At 33.2% G+C, this 18,051-nt stretch overlaps 1 protein-coding gene across 12 annotated transcripts in view; it reads left to right on the top strand.

The window, feature by feature from the left end:
• Window positions 1-16,947, top strand: part of ADGRL3 (adhesion G protein-coupled receptor L3) — a 936,369-nt gene extending 919,422 nt beyond the window's left edge. For 11 of the 12 annotated variants that reach the window (XM_069593110.1, XM_069593111.1, XM_069593112.1 and 8 more), the window contains one exon: window positions 14,591-16,947. In XM_069593110.1, coding sequence (XP_069449211.1) covers window positions 14,591-15,390 — 800 coding nt within the window. In that variant the 3' untranslated portion in view covers window positions 15,391-16,947. Of the gene's footprint in view, window positions 1-8,020; window positions 8,150-12,636; window positions 12,655-14,590 lie in introns of all 12 variants that reach the window. The other variant, XM_070292434.1, reaches the window with a different exon arrangement.
• The last annotated feature ends 1,104 nt before the right edge of the window (window positions 16,948-18,051 follow it).

The following is an 18,051-nucleotide window of genomic DNA, read 5'->3' on the forward strand; positions in this document are numbered from 1 at the left end:
TACTCCCATTCTTGTATAAGCACAATTGAGCACAAAAACATACACCTATTTTGCATACAATTTTAAAGGTTTCACAACTTTGTAGAGACCATTTCCTGGTGAAAGCGTCCTTGCTTTACACTGAAATTAGTATTCTAAATTTCTATAGAAAACATATTATTGGTGAAAATATTTTTACTTATACAAAATGAAGTCTCTGCTGTGGGCCAGTATTATTATCTGAAGACAAAAGCACAAAGACATCACTCAGGCGTAAGTCTGCTTTGTGTAAAACTCTGACTTATATGCATTGGTCAATATATATAATGAAAATGACCTCATAGAAGACAAAACAAAACTATGCCAAACCAAAGGAGAGAGAACCATGAGGGAATTGAATGGAGGATGAGGTATATTAAGGAGTGAGGAATCATCTGGGTAAAGCTATTTTATTGAACTAAACCAAACATAACATTTACTATGCTGTATATTTATACATAAGAATTTGAAAATTGAGGTATATTGATATGTGATTATTAGAGAATGGTTGTATTCAATTGGTTCATTGGATCACTGTGGTCTTAAATTATGCAATTTTTCCCATTTAATATGATCAGTATGAATGTAAGTGCATTTTTTTTTAATGAAGTGTGAGGGCAAAAGAGAGTGATAGTTCTAGTTATTTTAAGAGCTTTTCAGTATAGTTTTGTTAGCCTGCTGTCAAGAAGAAACATTGTTTGAATTATGTTTCTGAATCATATAATATAGATTCAAGTGAGATCCAACTGTGATCTTGCTTCAGATCTGTTCTTTCCTTCACAATTTCAAAGCAGGTGAATCTGCCTTAGATTTTCAGTCCTCAATTACAGATATCACATTGAACTAGCCTAGGCAGTGCTGTCATTCAAGGCCTCCCAGTGTCAGAACACATATTTTAGTTTCCTAAGGAAAGAAATGTAGCAGGTTTGCAGTAAAAGACTACACATTTGAAAAGACTATACTATTATTCCATTCAAATTTCACTCATTCAAAAACTTTTATATAAACCTCAATATTTAGATTAAAAAAAAAAAACCTCTTCTTAAAATGACTACCTTCGATTTTACACTTAGTCTTTTTCAGTAGCACAGGGTCTGACAAAAAGCTGTCAGAAAAACCTCTAAGTTTTCAGTGTGGAATATGAAAATCCTATTTTGTTTTCCATCACGCTTTTACCAAAAATAAAGATTTTGTGCTTAGTCCTCTGTTGACAGCCTTGTTGATGAGTCATGTATGTTGAAATTCAATACTAATTCCTTTCCTATGGTTTTATTAAAGAGCAACGCCTTGTTTCTGATAGCAAATAATCAAGTTTGACTAGACTGTAGTCAGGATGTAATGAGTCAAAGAATTAAAAAATAGCTATTTTTACATAGCTGCCTTAAACTGTTTTACCCTATTTAAGCTTTTTGAGTCATAGCAGTCTGTTCTGTTTTTTCCCCTCTAATTATTATCTGCAGTTAATATTTAGGTAGCATTTACTATTTACAAATAATTATATGAATATTGTATTTTCTTTAATAATTTCAGTATTTCATGGCAGGCAGTGCTGTTTTTTTTCCCTCTCTAATTGTTATCTGCAGTCAATATTCAGGTAGCATTTACCATTTCCAAGTAATTATATGCATATTTATCTTTGTTTTAATAGTTTCAGTATTATGGTCATCAGTGTAGTTTTGTAAGGAAATAAATCACAGTACTTGGCAAAATAGGTGGAAAAACAGTGGAAACAGTGGCTGACTTTATTTGTTGAGCTCCAAAATCACTGCAGATGGTGATTGCAGCCATGAAACTAAAAGACGCTTACTCCTTGGAAGGAAAGTAATGACCAACCTAGACAGCATATTAGAAAGCAAAGACATTACTTTGTCAACATAGGTCCATCTAGTCAAGGCTATGGTTTTTCCAGTAGTCATGTATGGATGTGAGAGTTGGACTACAAAAAAAGCTGAGCACTAAATAATTGATACTTTTGAACTGTGGTGTTGGAGAAGACTCTTGAGAGTCCATTGGACTGCAAGGAGATCCAACCAGTCCATCCTAAAGGAGATCAGTCCTGGGTGTTCATTGGAAGAACTGATGTTGAAGCTGAAACTCCAATGTTTTGGCCACCTGATGTGAAGAGCTGACTCATTTGAAAAGACCCTGATGTTGGGAAAGATTGAAGGCAGGAGGAGAAGGGGATGACAAAGGATGAGATGGTTGGATGGCATCACCGACTCAATGGACATGAGTTTGGGTAAACTCCCGGAGTTGGTGATGGACAGGGAGGCCTGGCGTGCTTGCAGTTCATGGGGTCACAAAGAATCGGACATGACTGAGTGACTGAACTGAAGTCACAGTAGGAATTATACAAATGACACTCTTAAAAAATTTACTCAAAGTATAAAACTGCTTATAATTGAAAAAAATGATTTGTTTTAGTTTTTATATTTTACAATATCATGGGTTTCACATAAATTTTTTCTTTAATTAAGGAAATATTTATTGAGCTCCTAAGGACTATACTAGACATGAGATACAGAGCAGTGGAAAAAAACCCCTATATATTCTCTGTTTTCTGGGGTTTACATTACAGTGAAATTAGCACATGAACAGGATTTTTCCATACATAGTGTTATAACTATCTTCCTCTCCACCTCCCACCATCAATTTATTTCTATCTTCAAACTGACTAACCAGTAGGCTTAACTTTTTAGTGGCAAATTAGTGACAGATGGTTTGTAAACACTGATCTTCATGGAAGTCTTCAGCAATTTCACAGTTATTAGAAGGGAAGTTTACAAATCAGAAGTTATTTGGAGGGAAAGGGAAAAGACAGGATGGACAGAACCTTGAAAAACAGTATCAGAATTCAAAGTGACCCAGTTAAATTGGAGAAGCAGCCAGAAGCAAACAGAAAAGACTTGGGCAAAAGAGAAATGAAATGCAGTGCAACTGCAGAGAAAAGACATAGGCATAACTGTGCACGTAAAAGATGAAGGAAGATAGATTCTGTGCAGGTGTTTAGATAAAAGATTGGGCATTAGCAACAAGCAGAGTTTTTTAGTACAGCCAGTGCTATCTTTCATAAGTATAACTTAAATGCCTAAATTTGAGTGGGTACTGTGAAAGTAAAAGTGTTACTCGCTCAGTCTTTGTGACCCCAAGGACTGTAGCCCTCCAGATTCCTCTGTGCATGGGATTCTCCAGGGAAGAATACTGAAGTGGGTTGCCATTTGCTTCTCCAGGAGACCTTCACAACCTAGGGACTGAACCTGGGTCTTTCCTCATTGCAGGCAGATTCTTTACCACAGAGCCACCAGGGAAGCCCAAAGATAGGCATCACTTTCTAGGAAAATTGCACTTGTTTGGCATCACTTTCTAGGAAAATTGCACTTGTTTGGCACGCCAACAGGAAACATGGCCTCTTGAGATTACAACAGCTATGAGTGTCCATGAAAAGGTATTAACTTCTTACCCAAGATGAATCGAATGAAGCATAATTGTTGAGTTATTCAGATATCTCCCTCAAAATTTCAAACTAGCAAACTCATAGAGCTTATCCAAAACTTTATAGTCTTTGCAAAACATTGATCACCAAAGGGCACATCCTGCTCTGTAGTTCCTATAACTGAAGCCATACTTCTTATAACTCTTCGGTTTCAGAACTAAAGTCAGTTTCAGTGACACTAATTATATTAGATTTAAATGGTGCATGAGGTATAAAAATGAATGATAGTAAAAAAGCCAACAATGTAAATAGTGATTCTTTTTCTATCAGGAAGAAAGGTCCTTAACACCAATGATAAAGAGAAAGCTGATTTTAGTTTTAAGTTTAATTTTTTTTTAAGTTTTTATCTGGCTTTAGATTCAACAGCAGGTGAATTTCCAATAATGTCACTCATTAGGGCTGTAGTTTAGTAGCTGATTCTTCCTTGCCCTCAGACTTGAAACAGCCTACCAAACTCTTGTGGTAGAGATGGATAGTGTACCATTTCAGCAACACTGTATCATAATACAGCTGTATGCCAATCCATTGCTGCTATTATTGCTGGCCTTTTCTAACTTAGCAGGAAGTGATTATAAATAAGAAAACTTTAAAATTCAGTCTTCCTACATTAGTATATTTCACTGATGAAAGTGCTTTATTTAAAGATTAGGAAACCCCTAAGAAAAACAGATCAGGAACTTTATGCTAGGAAAGCTAGAACCAGATGGGTTATCTGTACAGATTTTGATAGTTTCATTAGAATTCCATTATGGAATTCCACTTTTTGTTCTCTTATTATTAGCTCTTTTGAAAGCCAAATTCTAAACAGAAAACAAAATTTGAGTCACCTGCTTCCTGCTTATGCTTGATTCTTTCCAACTCAATTGTTTACTTGTTCTCTAGGTTATCTTTTTTAAATTGTATTTTTATTATTTATTAGTTTTTAAGTACAGGTAAATTGACATATTAGTTTTCAGTGTATGGCATAATTAACTTCTTGTATATATTATGAAATGGTCACCACGATGAATCTAGTTCACATTCTTTGCCATTCATAATTAGTTTTCTTCTGATGGTAACTTTCAAGCAGATTATCTTTTACATAGGCATAGGAAAAAAAAGGGATATTTTCTTTCATAAGCTATGTGAAGTAAGGAAAAAATGTGACAGGCCATCTTCCCAGCCTACTGTTTGTTTTCCTATTACTTTCAATAATGTGTAGGAATGAAGGGAAATATATAGAAATGCACATGTAAATCCCAGCGATAACGATCTTACCCTTATTTGATCCTTGAGAAAATATAAAGAGTTTGAATAATTTCATATTTTTGTTTTACCCTAGTTCATTTTAAGTTCTTACACCTTTCATTTTTTATTTAAATTTTCATTTATAGTAACTTTAGAAAACAATTCCTTGTATTAGAAGACTAACCTTTTTTATTTGAGAAAAGGTTGCAATAATAAATATTACATAAATACAATATACAGGTAGTTTGTTTGGAGAAAATGTTGGGCAAATCAAATCCTGTCTCAATCAGTTTATCTTAAATTTGTGCAATATCCATGTTTAAGATTAATCAATATTCACTTTCTTATCTGAAAGACCACGATAGCCAACTCATTTTAGCTTTCCTCACTAATATACCATGTATTTAATTCATCAATGAAAAATAATATCCTGATGTACCCATTTTATAATAAGCTGAAGATCTGTCATCTCACTGTGTAAAGACATGTAAATGTATATGAAATACAAGTTTAACAAATATTCATCAAGCATATAGTAAGTGAAAAATTGTGTGCTAGTTGTTTGCAGAATGTGTAGGATGTAAACATATGGCTTATTTCCTAATATAACTGAAACCTTTCAGTTCTACAGATCAGACAAGCTTTGTCTGGCCATGAAATTCCCCAGGCCAGAATATTGGAGTGAGTAGCGTTTCTCAGGGTATCTTCCCAACTCAGAGATCGAACCCAGATCTCCCACATTGCAGGAGGATTCTTTAGTCTGAGTCACCAGGGAAACACAAGACAATGTTTATTGTCCCTTAAATCAAGAGTTCACTTTCCCAATTTTGAGGTTAAAATATTTGACTGGTAATTTACTGTATAACAGTATGATTAAAAAAAATTAAAACTGCCATGGAAAGTTTTCCCTTTTCACTTTCTTAACATTTCTATGAGCAACTGAATGTTGCTATTTTATGCATTCAGTATAGATTACTTTTTATTTTGAGACAGTTGTAGATTCACTTGCAGTTGTAATGAAATACTGCAGAGGTCATGTACCTTTTTCCCAGTTTCCCTCAATAATATCTTGTAAAAGTATACTACAGTGTCATAGCCAGCATATTGACATTGAAACTTCCCACCAATTTTGCTCAGATTTTTTCAGTTTTACTTGTATTTAATTGTATTTGTGTGTGTGTGTGTGTGTATTTAGTTCCCTGTAATTCTATCATAAGAACAAGTGAGTGAGTGAGTGAGTGAGTGAGTGAGTGAAAGTCGTTCAGTTGTGTCCCACTCTTTGCGACCCCATGAGTAGGTTTGTTTATCCACCACCATAGTCAAGATAGAGAGTCATTCCATCAAGGATGCCTCACGTTGCCCCTTTATGACTATGCCCACCTCCTTCCCACTTGTATTTTTCAACCCTGGAAGCCACTAATCTGTTCTGCGTTTCTATAATTTTGTCATTTCTAGAATATCATATACATATTTATGGAATCATTCAACGTAAATCTTTTGAATTTTCTCTTTTACCCAGTATAATTCTCTAGCAACTCATCCAGGTCATTATGTATACTGATAGTTGTTCAGCTTTATTTCTGAGTAGTATTCCATGGTATGGATGTGCCACAGATCGTTTAACCACTCACCAGATGAAGGACATCTGGACACTTTCCCATTATGGACTATTAAGAATAAAGCTGCCAAGAATCTGTAGGTTTTAGTGCCAGCATGAATTTCCAGTTCTCTGGGATAAATGTCCAATAGTACAGTAGCTGGGTGGTATGGTAATTGTACATTTAGGTTTTTTTTAAATTAATTATTTTAATTGGAGGCTAGTTACTTTATAGTATTGTACATTTAGTTTTATAAGAAAGTCTAAACTACTTTTCAGAATAGCTGTACTACTGTATACTTCCATCAGCAAAGTATGAGTGATCTCATTTCTCTTTATCCATGCCAACATTTGATGTCATCACCATTTTTAAGTGTATAGTGATATCTCATTATGGTTTTAACCTGTTCATTTTCCTAAAGCATTCTTTCTCCTTTTCTCACTATGAACTTGTTTGCCTCCTGTGTACTCTTTTCCATGATACATCTGTTTATACCTTTGGTCCATTTTCTAATTGAATTGTTTTTGGTTTTGTTTGTTGTTGGTTGTTTTTTACTGTTGACTTTTTGGAGTTCTCCAAAGTCCCAGATATCCCAGATACTAGTCCTTTGTTGGACTGCAAACATTTGTAAATTGGCTTGCAAATATTTTCTCCTGTTCTATTTGTTATATTTTCATTTTCTAATATATATATATATTTAAATTAATATGCAGTGCTTTCACCCTACCCTTATACAGTTTGTATTTTCCTTTATCATCTAACATAAATGCATATAAATCTATGATTTTCATATATGGCCTAATTCTATTTAATAAAACTGTCTTCTAAAGTTTTTGACTTTTTGGTTAAATTGTTATGAAAGATGGGAAGTTGTAATGCATGCTGACAGTTTGGTAGAGACTAAGTACTTCTATTCATAAAGAAATGAAAGAGTTTAACTTTCTTACTTTGCTATGCCAAAACCCACCAGTTGGAAAATGGAAAATGTAATTAGATGTATGGTTGATACCATGAACTTAATATTTTACTTAAAATATTTTAGAATAATATCCTTATGATCATTTTATCAGATTTGAAAGTTCACCTAATGCTTACTATGGTGAACTAACAAGTATGATTGCATTTTATTTTATTTCAATTTGAGTAAGTCTTCTTCATAGAATTGTAAGTAATGTCAAAATCTTCTGTTGTGTCCACAACTGCTCTCCAAATGAGTGTTTTATCATAAATGTTGCCTTTTATTATTTTCATTGGAAACAACCCAGTGGTTTCTGTGATTGAATGAATGTTTTAATTTTAGCTTTTCTTTCTGTGTTTTAAACTTTCTTTAAGCTTTTGTGTTTTGTGTTTCATTTATATGGAAGACTATATTTTGCTTTTTTAAAAAATCTTTCATTTTTAGCAAGCATGGGAATATATTCTTGCTTACACTCTGGGAAAGAGAACACCCTAAATGTGGCTTAACATTATAAATCATCTTCTTTCTTTCCCATTGACTCAGATATGTGCGTTGTTGGAAACATGTGTGCTTTAGTGGCATATATTTTTGAGTCTGACTAGCTGCCTGCCTGTAATCAGGACTATATCAACTGTTATCATTCTAAATGTTTCCTTTCTTTTTTTCAAACACATTTGCCTGATTGACCTTTTTTTTTTTCTCTGTCTTTCTATGGGGCTGCTCCAGGAGCCATGGCTAATCATCTTATAAGCAATGCTCTGCTTCGTCCGCATGGTACTAACAATCCCTATAATACATTGCTTGGGGAACCGGCGGTCTGTAACAACCCTTCTGTCAGCATGTACAACGCACAAGGTGTGCTGGAGTTTATCTTAATTTTTTCAAGTGAAAGTCCCATTTTATGTAGCTTTTATGGCCACATTCTATTTTTCTTTCCTTCCTCCTGCCTTTTCTTTCTTTTGGAAGCAGACACACAGACTCTTTTCACCTTTCACTCTTCTTGGTGCTTTTATTTTCCATTTTCCTTAGGTTTTCCTTAGTAAGAAATGGATTTTTTTCCTTCTGATAAACAAATGCTTGATTCACCAATATGTGTTTGTTCTCTGTAATGTTATAAAATGTTTTGTGGTTTGTCAGTACTTTTCTTGTTGTTGATTGATTTCCATACTAAATACCTATGTATTCACTTTGAGAAATGAGCTATTTGCCTAAGGTAAGTAAGATAAAGAAGACTTGATTCAGTAATCTTAATGCTATAAGATCAAGAAAGTAATCTTACTCTCGTCTACCATGAAGCACACTCTAGGCACAAATATCAGTACTAATGAAAGCACTTAGATCAACTTCATGGAAAACACTGAAATAAGCTGTGTAGGAAAGAACAGTGAACTGAACAGATCAAGTTCTACCCTGTCTTAATATTGCCTATATGCACTGACTCAGGAAGGTTGTGAAATGCTCTTTCTACTGTGACTGCATGTTAACAGCAAGGGTTTTGGATATGGCTCCTCTGTATATCCTCCAACTTTAAATTATATCTCAGATAAGCATAAGTCTCTTTAAAACCACTTACAATCTAAGCATTTGTATGTGACACTACCTTTTTTAAGATAAAAATATATTGAGGGCACAAGAAATTAAAAATATTCATATCATAAGTAGTAAAGTGACCACAGAAAAAATTACTCAAGTAAAAGTTTTGTAAAAGAAAAATTTTAGTCAGTGATCCAACTATTTATATTTGAAAATAACTCACTATAACAAAGAGACTTCAATAGTTCCTTCAAGCTGGACGTGATAAATGAGATATATTTTAACTTTCCTAGGCAATCTTGAGTAAAATGTCTATTATCCATTTTTGGGAATCCGTGTGTCTGTGTGTGTTTCCTTCTCAGGGGTAAAATATTACTGGCATGAATGTGAAAACTTGGTGTGAATGTTTATTCCAAAAAAAAAGTGTGTTTGTTGCAACATGGTCTTTGGGTATCTCTCTAAAATCATCTGAGTTTCCTAGGTGACACCTTGTTAGATACAAAAGGTGATTATAAATGATTTCAAAAATTTCAAAGCCAATAATTCAGAAGTGACTTCAGGAATATAGTTAAGTTGTTTGTCAGTAGGAAAAATAATTAAGCAAACTGTTAATTGTATCCGGTTACTTAAGATTTACACCTAAGAATCATAGACATTAAAAGAAGGGAAAGAACACACTGAATCCTCTTTGCTATACTATGGACATTCTGTCAGCCTGTGCTTAAGTATTTCCTCTAATGATGCCCTTCCTAGCTCAGGATCTTAAATATTCAATTGTTGAAATGTTCCATTTGTTACAAATATTTTTCTTTCCACCAAGCCGAAATTTGCTTCTGGCCAGGATGCTTAGCTTTGCCTTCTCGAACAAAGATGAGCAAAGCATTTTTCTGCTGTCTGTGGCATCCTTTAAATACTTGAAAGTAGTTAATCTGGCTTCTTTTAGTCACCTTTTTATTCTAGTAAAGCAGCCTTAGTGCTATCGATAGAAGAAAGTTTCTTCGTGGTTATCCCCCTTTATATCATTTACCGTTTGCCAATATCCTTATTTCATTGTAACACTCAGTGATATGTATATTACACAATGCAACAAATGTGGTTTGGCAGAACAGTTCTGCAGACTTTACAGAGGCTTGTCTGGGGCTTTTCTTTATTTTCATTAGTCTAAATGACAGATAACTGTGTCATTAGAAGCATTTTAAAGTGTGCTGACATATTAAGTTTTCAATGATACTAAATGAAGATTTACACCATATTTTCAAATTTTATCTATTCTACATTATTCACCTTACACGAAAAATTGTTGGAGATTGGTTTAAAATAAGTAATATATTTAGAACACATTTTGTTTAGCTCTTCTGACTATTCAGATATAATTTCTAGTGTCATACATAATGAAAAAGTTACAATCATTAATCTATGTTTTCCCTAATTCAGTATTTGCCTTCTTGTCTTACTTTATTACTGGCATTCTAAATTAGGAGATTTTTCTAAGGATGGAACACTATTATATAAACACTTTCAATGTGAATTTTTCATGACAAAATTTAAAATAATGCCATATAAATCCAAAGTTTTATTCCTGTCAAGCCTATTACTGAATATTGCTATTAAGATTATCAATAAATACACAAAGGTTACTTCTCAATGGATTTGTTGTTTATGCCAGTAAATTACATTCGGCTGACTTTTCTTAAAAACAGAAGTAAATAATTTTATTATTGGTTTTCAGAATCAAAAATGGAATTGTTCAACTACTTTATGTTTTAGTATTTTTTAAGATGTTAAGAAACTATGGTAGTGCTTAAAATGATGTTTTACCACTGACCAAAAATAAAACTTGGTGACTATCATATTGCTACTAATCTTATGCTTTCAGATGAATGCACTTATATTCTTACTGGCAAGGTGAAATCTTACATGAAATATAGGTGGCTCGGTATGTACTGGAGTGGTTTGTGTTGAATTACGACTTGGTTCTGTTCTGTTGGTCCTTTAATTCTGTTATACCAATGCCATCCAAGAAAAGAAGCATTTGGATTTAAAGTATCCATTTTTGTTTTTGATGCCTTTATTTAAAATATGTAAAGATATATTATATAGTTCCTGATGCATATAGACTTAGGAACAAAAATGAATAATACACTTTTGTTAGATTGGATTCAGATTCTCTTTGTGGAAATATTTAAAAATTCATGCATAGTATTTCTGGACCATTATCTTCCTATCAATATTGGATAGTTCAGTTTTTGTTAGATAAATCTTATTATAGATTAACCTGCCAACAAAATGTAATATATAGAGAAGTCATGCTTTTACAAGTTAATTTACATTTTAAGGTGACTTAATTCAAGTCTAAAACTTTAAAGAAAGACATATCTTTAGGATGGGATACATGAAGAATACATTATAGTGGTCAAGAATACAAGGTTATAGTATAAAGTATATAATTAAATATTCTGTTACAGCTTTCAAAGTCTAAGGCAGGATGTGAAGAGAAGGAGGTAGAGGAGAGTAGTGCATGAAGTCAATCAAGATTCCCTTTCTGATCCCAGTTCTGCCACTGTTAGCAGAGGGGTGTTAGATAAGGCTCAGTCTCTCTTGGCTCCAGCTTCCTCATCTTGCAAAACAGGAGCTGAACTTCAGTTACCTCTCCTGTGCTTTCCACTTCTAAAATGTTATCATTTACAGAAGGGGCCATAATGAGCCTACAAGCAATTTACATCTGTTGCTATACTAATTTGGCTTTTTATTCAAATTCTTCTTCTTTAAAAGAAATTTTCTCTGCATTTTGAAATATTGTTGGTCTTTTGCTGAGAAGCAAATCAACTTTTAAAGTACAAAAACAGTACCTCTAAAGCAGTAGTTAAATTGTAACAAGTCTGCATCTCTTGAAATTATCTAGCCCAGTGACTTTGCTGGGTTTTATTTTGTGATGATTTAATCCTCTTATAAAGAAAATCAGCAAGAGCAGTTTTTTGACTGGATTGAAATATGAAAATTTTAAAAAATAATGTTTTTATAGTTGTTTTTAAAGTATTAACTTTTAAAATGTTTGATTGCATATGATTATGCAACAATCCAGAGGAAAACTTGATATTGATTGCTGGTATTTTTTCCCTTCACATTTTCATGATACAGAATAATGGTTGGATTTAACATTTTTCTTTCTCCATAGTTATACAACTTTTAAATATGAGCTCCAGAAATGACAGTATTGATCAGTATTATTTACAAATGATAAAAAGTATTTGTATAGGTACAGTGGGAAAAAAATAACCTTTGTACATGAGAAGATACATAAGAAAACAAACAGAAAAACTAAGAAAAGTGTTTTTCTTTTCTCGCTATACAAACTAAAGAATTTACTTATACTCTAACTTAAAAAAACTTAAAGTGACATTCCTTAGAAGCAAATATGTCCTAACACATACACACAAATATATATGTAATATTGAATTAAAGTTGTGGAAAAAGTCATGGCTTGCCCTCAGGATTTTACTCTTTTTGGTTGATGTGATAATTTTAACTTTAAAATAGATGTGTATTTGTTTGAAATTTACAAACTGACTAAATGCTTATTACTCATTTTATTAGCATGTGTTATGGGGGTTTCTTATTTTCTAACATTTCAGTATTTTTAATTATGATAAGCCATGTAACACAGACTCATGAATTTTGGGGCAGTGGAATTATTTCCTTTGACTCTTTTTTCTGCATATCATCAATTTGCTTTTTACTCATGTTTCTTCTACTGTCGCTGTAAGCTTACTTGTTGTTTTTTCTTTCCTTTTCTCCATGCTGTCGTTTAGAGCCCTACAGAGAGACAAGTATGGGAGTAAAGCTAAACATTGCATATCAAATGTAATTTTTTTTAGTTCACTTTTATTGCATCACATATAGATGATGTAGTTATTAAAAACAGTTCATCTCACAATTTAAAAACTAAAGAACCTATAAATCAACTTATATAAATATATGTTAACAGAGATTAGACGCTTTTGTTGTCTGATTCTTTTATTGTGTCACGTAACATAGTTGTTAAGTCTCATGTAATGTTTGTGTGAGTTAAATTGTTTTTAAATTAAGCATTTATTTTTGCTAAGTAAGTCATAAACTTTTAATTTTCATTACTACATTCCATCACACAAATACATGTCATATACAATGTGTCCACCTTCTTTTAGTATGGCTGTTTTCAACCCGTACCTAATGCATTGACAACAGAAATAATAAACACGTTTCAATGCATCAGTTGCTCAACCATAACCATCAAGCATACCATAGCAGCCTCTGCAGCAGCAATCACCCATCACATATGGCCCTTTAAAAAACATTTACTTTTATTTTTTCTTAACATTGTGGATTTGTCTCAAAGATATCTTATAACATGAAAATAAATCGCTTCACCCTATGTCTGTGATGGCTGCTTTTTTAATGTACTCAGTGCATTGTTATTTTTGAAAACTGTGTTACTTGAATACAGAGTATGCATCAGAAGTCCATATAAAAATTGATATATTTGTAACACTTTATTAAATGAACTAGCTCACTTTTGGTAAACATAACTGCATCACAGATATAGAATGAATGCTATATTTTCACAAGTTAATGATGTATTGAGAAGTTTAATGGAATTCTTAAAAACAATTGTTCTATAAAGAAGTACCCTTATTTAGCAGTATTGGTTAAATGTTTGTGTTTTATTTTATTTTGTGGTTGCATTTGAAATAATTTATGTAATTATTATTGATTCTTGGATTCTTGTTCATTCAAGAAAATGCAAAAACCTTGAAGAAGCATATGGTCAGATTTATATCACTGCAGCTGTTTCTTCCCAGAATAAGATGTTTAATCTCTTTTAAACCCAAAGTTTAATATGCACACAAAGTCATCACTCATTACGAAATGGAACCTTAAATACTGACACTATGTTTTTAGGAATTAGATCCCCATGTTTTATACATTCTTTTGTAAAATTATCTAATGACCCTAACAATTACTAATGGATATATAATAGTAACCAAAGTGCTTTAAACAGAAAAAAAATTGGAAAGTAAATCAAAATATTTCTGTTTTGAAAGTTCCCATTTGCAAATTATTTTGATGTGCCATTTATTTACTTAGGCATTATTTCATAACTATATCATTCTGACAAATTTAACATAATCCTTTTGTGGTTTTTATATAGGGATTTCTCAGTTTTACAAAATTACATGCCAAATTATTAGACAGTGCTTGAATCTTCTACTTTGATTAGTATATTCAAAGTACCACACCATGAATTATGTTAATTCTATACCTATTTCAATGTTAAGACAACACATAAATTTGAAAGGTAATGAATTATTGATTGACTTTGGTGCGTATAAATTGAAAGCTGTGAATGACTACAGAAAATTTTGTGTTTTTTTCCTAAGTTATAACCAAATATGTTTCAAATAGTTTCAGGCAATGTTTGTATCGAACTTTCTAGTGTTTTGTGCAAATTTATAGTTTTAAAATTCTTTTAGAGATTTACTGTAAATACTTATTTTCTATTTATAAGATTTCTATCAGTTGTCCAAGTATATGTATATATATTTATATAGATATGTACATATAGATTTAATAGTACTTTTTTATTTCTGAACATTTTATACTTAATTAAAATTGCTACCAATTTATACATACTTCATAGTCGGGTGTTTTTGCTTTTGTGTCTCTGTGTATGTGTTCTGTCGCCAGTTGGACATGAATGTCATAATGTTTTGTGATCTTTTTCAGAGGGGCTTCTGAACAATGCCAGGGATACAAGTGTCATGGATACTCTACCACTGAATGGTAACCATGGCAATAGTTACAGCATTGCCAGTGGCGAATACCTGAGCAACTGTGTGCAAATCATAGACCGTGGCTATAACCATAATGAGACCGCCCTAGAGAAAAAGATTCTGAAGGAACTCACTTCCAACTATATCCCATCTTACCTGAATAACCATGAGCGCTCCAGCGAACAGAACAGGAATCTGATGAACAAGCTGGTGAACAACCTGGGCAGTGGGAGTGAAGATGATGCCATTGTCCTGGATGACGCCACCTCCTTTAACCATGAGGAAAGTCTGGGCCTGGAATTGATTCATGAGGAATCAGATGCTCCTTTGCTGCCCCCAAGAGTCTACTCCACAGAGAACCATCAGCTACATCATTACACCAGAAGGCGGATCCCCCAAGACCACAGTGAGAGCTTTTTCCCTTTGCTAACCAACGAGCACACAGAAGATCTCCAGTCACCCCACAGGGACTCTCTCTACACCAGCATGCCAGCGCTGGCTGGTGTGCCCACTGCAGAGAGCGTTACCACCAGCACCCAGACCGAACCCCCACCGGCCAAGTGTGGTGATGCTGAAGATGTTTACTACAAAAGCATGCCAAACCTCGGCTCCAGAAACCACGTCCATCAGCTGCACACCTACTACCAGCTAGGTCGCGGTAGCAGTGATGGGTTTATAGTTCCTCCAAACAAAGATGGGACCCCTCCAGAGGGAAGTTCAAAAGGACCAGCTCATTTGGTCACTAGCCTATAGAAGATGACAGAAATTTAAGCCAACAAGACTGCTAACACCTGATAGACTGTGCTGAGTTGATATACGCAGTGGTAATAATGTGTGTACTTTTAAATCTTTATGCTGTTCTTGAACGACAAACACAAACTCTCAGACTCCTTTTTTTTTTTTTTTTTAAACTGGGATTTTTAGGTCAGCCCAGGGGAGAAAGATAACTGCTGAAATTCCCCTGTGCCCTCTCCTTTCTTGCCCTTCACCCCCCACACCCAAGATGGAGACTTCATTATGTTAATGAACGAGATTTGAAGAAAATGGCACTCATTGTGGCCTTGTTGAATTATGTTGTGTTTGTTCTAACATCTCTGATGCTCTGTTACTATAATTACAAGGACCTGATTTTTTCAAAGGCCAGAACACTTGTTTGAAGTTAGTAACAATGCTGCATCTAGACTGGAGTGCTGCACAAACATAAAAGCAAAGCAAACTGTATCACATAGTGGTTTTTAGTCACTCACAATCTGAATTCACCACAGTGGGAATAGCTGTGGTATACAAAATCAAACAACAAAATCGATAATGAAATGGAGGAGAATTCTAGAATTATATGCTAAATGCATATTTTATGATTTGCTGTATTAACTGATGATAAACTAATGGCAGAAAAAAACTGAACAATTTCTATGTAATGTACAGATACTAGCATTGCACATGTAGTCTGCTTTCTGTTCCTCCAGAATTTGAGTCCTGTTAATGTAGTGGAAAAAAAAAGAAATTTTCTTTTTCTTTCGTGCTGGTCTTGCAAGTTTGTCTACCAGTAAGAGCAAAGTTTCCTTCCTTTCTTCTTTCCTTTCTTTCTTCATTTCTTTCTTTCCTTTCCTTTCTTTCGTTCCTTTTTTCTTTAAAATTTCACCTGGCAAAAAATAAATAAATAAATAAATGAAGCTATCACTTTATAAGAATCATTTTCTAGTAATGCAAACAAATTATTTTTTACAAAAAAATAAAATAAATAAAATTAGACTTCCTTCCCTCACTATATATCTTTATTCAGTCAGAATAATTCCAAGAGCATTTTTGCAAGTTAGAGCAGGAAGAACTTTTATGTTTACAGTGCACATCTGTTGTAATGCAAAGCATATTCGGCAAGCAGTTCATCACTAAGACAGTAGCTATGATTCTAGAAGTCAAGAGATGTCAGTAGAACTAGTGGGGCTTCTGCATGTGAAAAACGGTATCCCATAGGTGTGAGAGTGCTGAATACTCAGTCTGATCTCCAAGTGGGCACCTGCACTACCAATTTTTAAAGGAAATTCACTCAATTGTAGAAAGAATCAAAAGGTCAAGTTATTTTGAAGTGATTTAAAAAAGAAAACTCTTCTGTTTATTAACAGGAAAATTATTTATTTGACAGGATTTTAAGTAATGTAGGAATATAAGAGGTAAATTAGCAGCACATATAATTTTTTTTTAAGTTTACGATCCATTTTGTATGGTCTCAAAGTTGGATGACCTCATTACTAATACTTGTTGTAAAAGTGAAACTTGTTTGCCAACCAATAAACAACTGATTGAGATTTAGAAGATATCGTATTGATGTATGTACTATATGATTAATTATTCTTTTCATTTTTCTCACCTTTCTTTCCTTCTGTTTTCAGTATATAAATTCTGCTAATCCTCTGTGGTCCAAATGAGCCATGCTAAAGAAATCAGTCCGCCTAGGTGAATAAACTAAGCACAAAATTAGTTTTTGCAGACAAAGTATGAGAGAAAAATGAGATGGGCATTTTTATGTTGGCTGAAATAAGATGCATAACTTACTTTCAAGCAGGTTAATATATAGATTACTATGTGCTAATTTATAAGCCAGCTTCAGTCACACGGCTTATTATAAAAGTCAGCTTCAATCAGAGATTTAAAGTATTTGGAAAAGAAGGATCATATTTTTTCCTCCCTTGTATTCTTCATTTTGATGTTGAATATTTAAATTCATTCCATTGGCTAAAAATACAAGAATAATGGCAAAGAGAATACCTATTTTGTAAACATAAGACATTTTTAATGCCATTTTTTGGTTGTTTTTCTATGTATAGATAAAATGAGAGGGAAAAAGTCCTTTCAAAGAAACTTTCTAGATCTCCAATTACTGAAGAATCTTTACCAGCAGTGTGCAAGTATGGGGACCCTCCTAGGGCAAAGTTAGAATGAATTTGCCAAATTATAATTTCTAATTGTATTATATGATTTCTTGGTGATTTTTTTATTTTTTCAAAAAATTTAAACATCAGCCACCTATAAATTAATTTCTTGAATTAAGATTAGAAAGAGTAGTTTAGAGAGTAGCCAGTAATCTATGTATACAGTTTTAATATAAAACAAAAGAAAATATTCTGTACTGGGCCAGAGTACATCATAATCTTAAATTAATAGCACCTCAAAATATCTTATGCATCATTCCTTTTAGTCATTTGACATAAATATTTTTTAAGTCTACACATTGTCTCTAAGTTACAGGAGAACCACAAGCTTTATGAGTAATTAGGTTGTCAATTACCACATATGGCAATATTAGCTCCTAAAAGATGGTTAGTCTATCTGGTACATAGAATACATTTGATAATGAAAGAATCCCTTTTAGATACGCTTAAGGTAACTTCAGAAACACGAATGTAGTCTGTGGAT

The sequence above is a fragment of the Ovis canadensis genome, chromosome 6, assembly GCF_042477335.2.
Source record: "Ovis canadensis isolate MfBH-ARS-UI-01 breed Bighorn chromosome 6, ARS-UI_OviCan_v2, whole genome shotgun sequence".
NCBI lineage: Eukaryota > Metazoa > Chordata > Mammalia > Artiodactyla > Bovidae > Ovis > Ovis canadensis.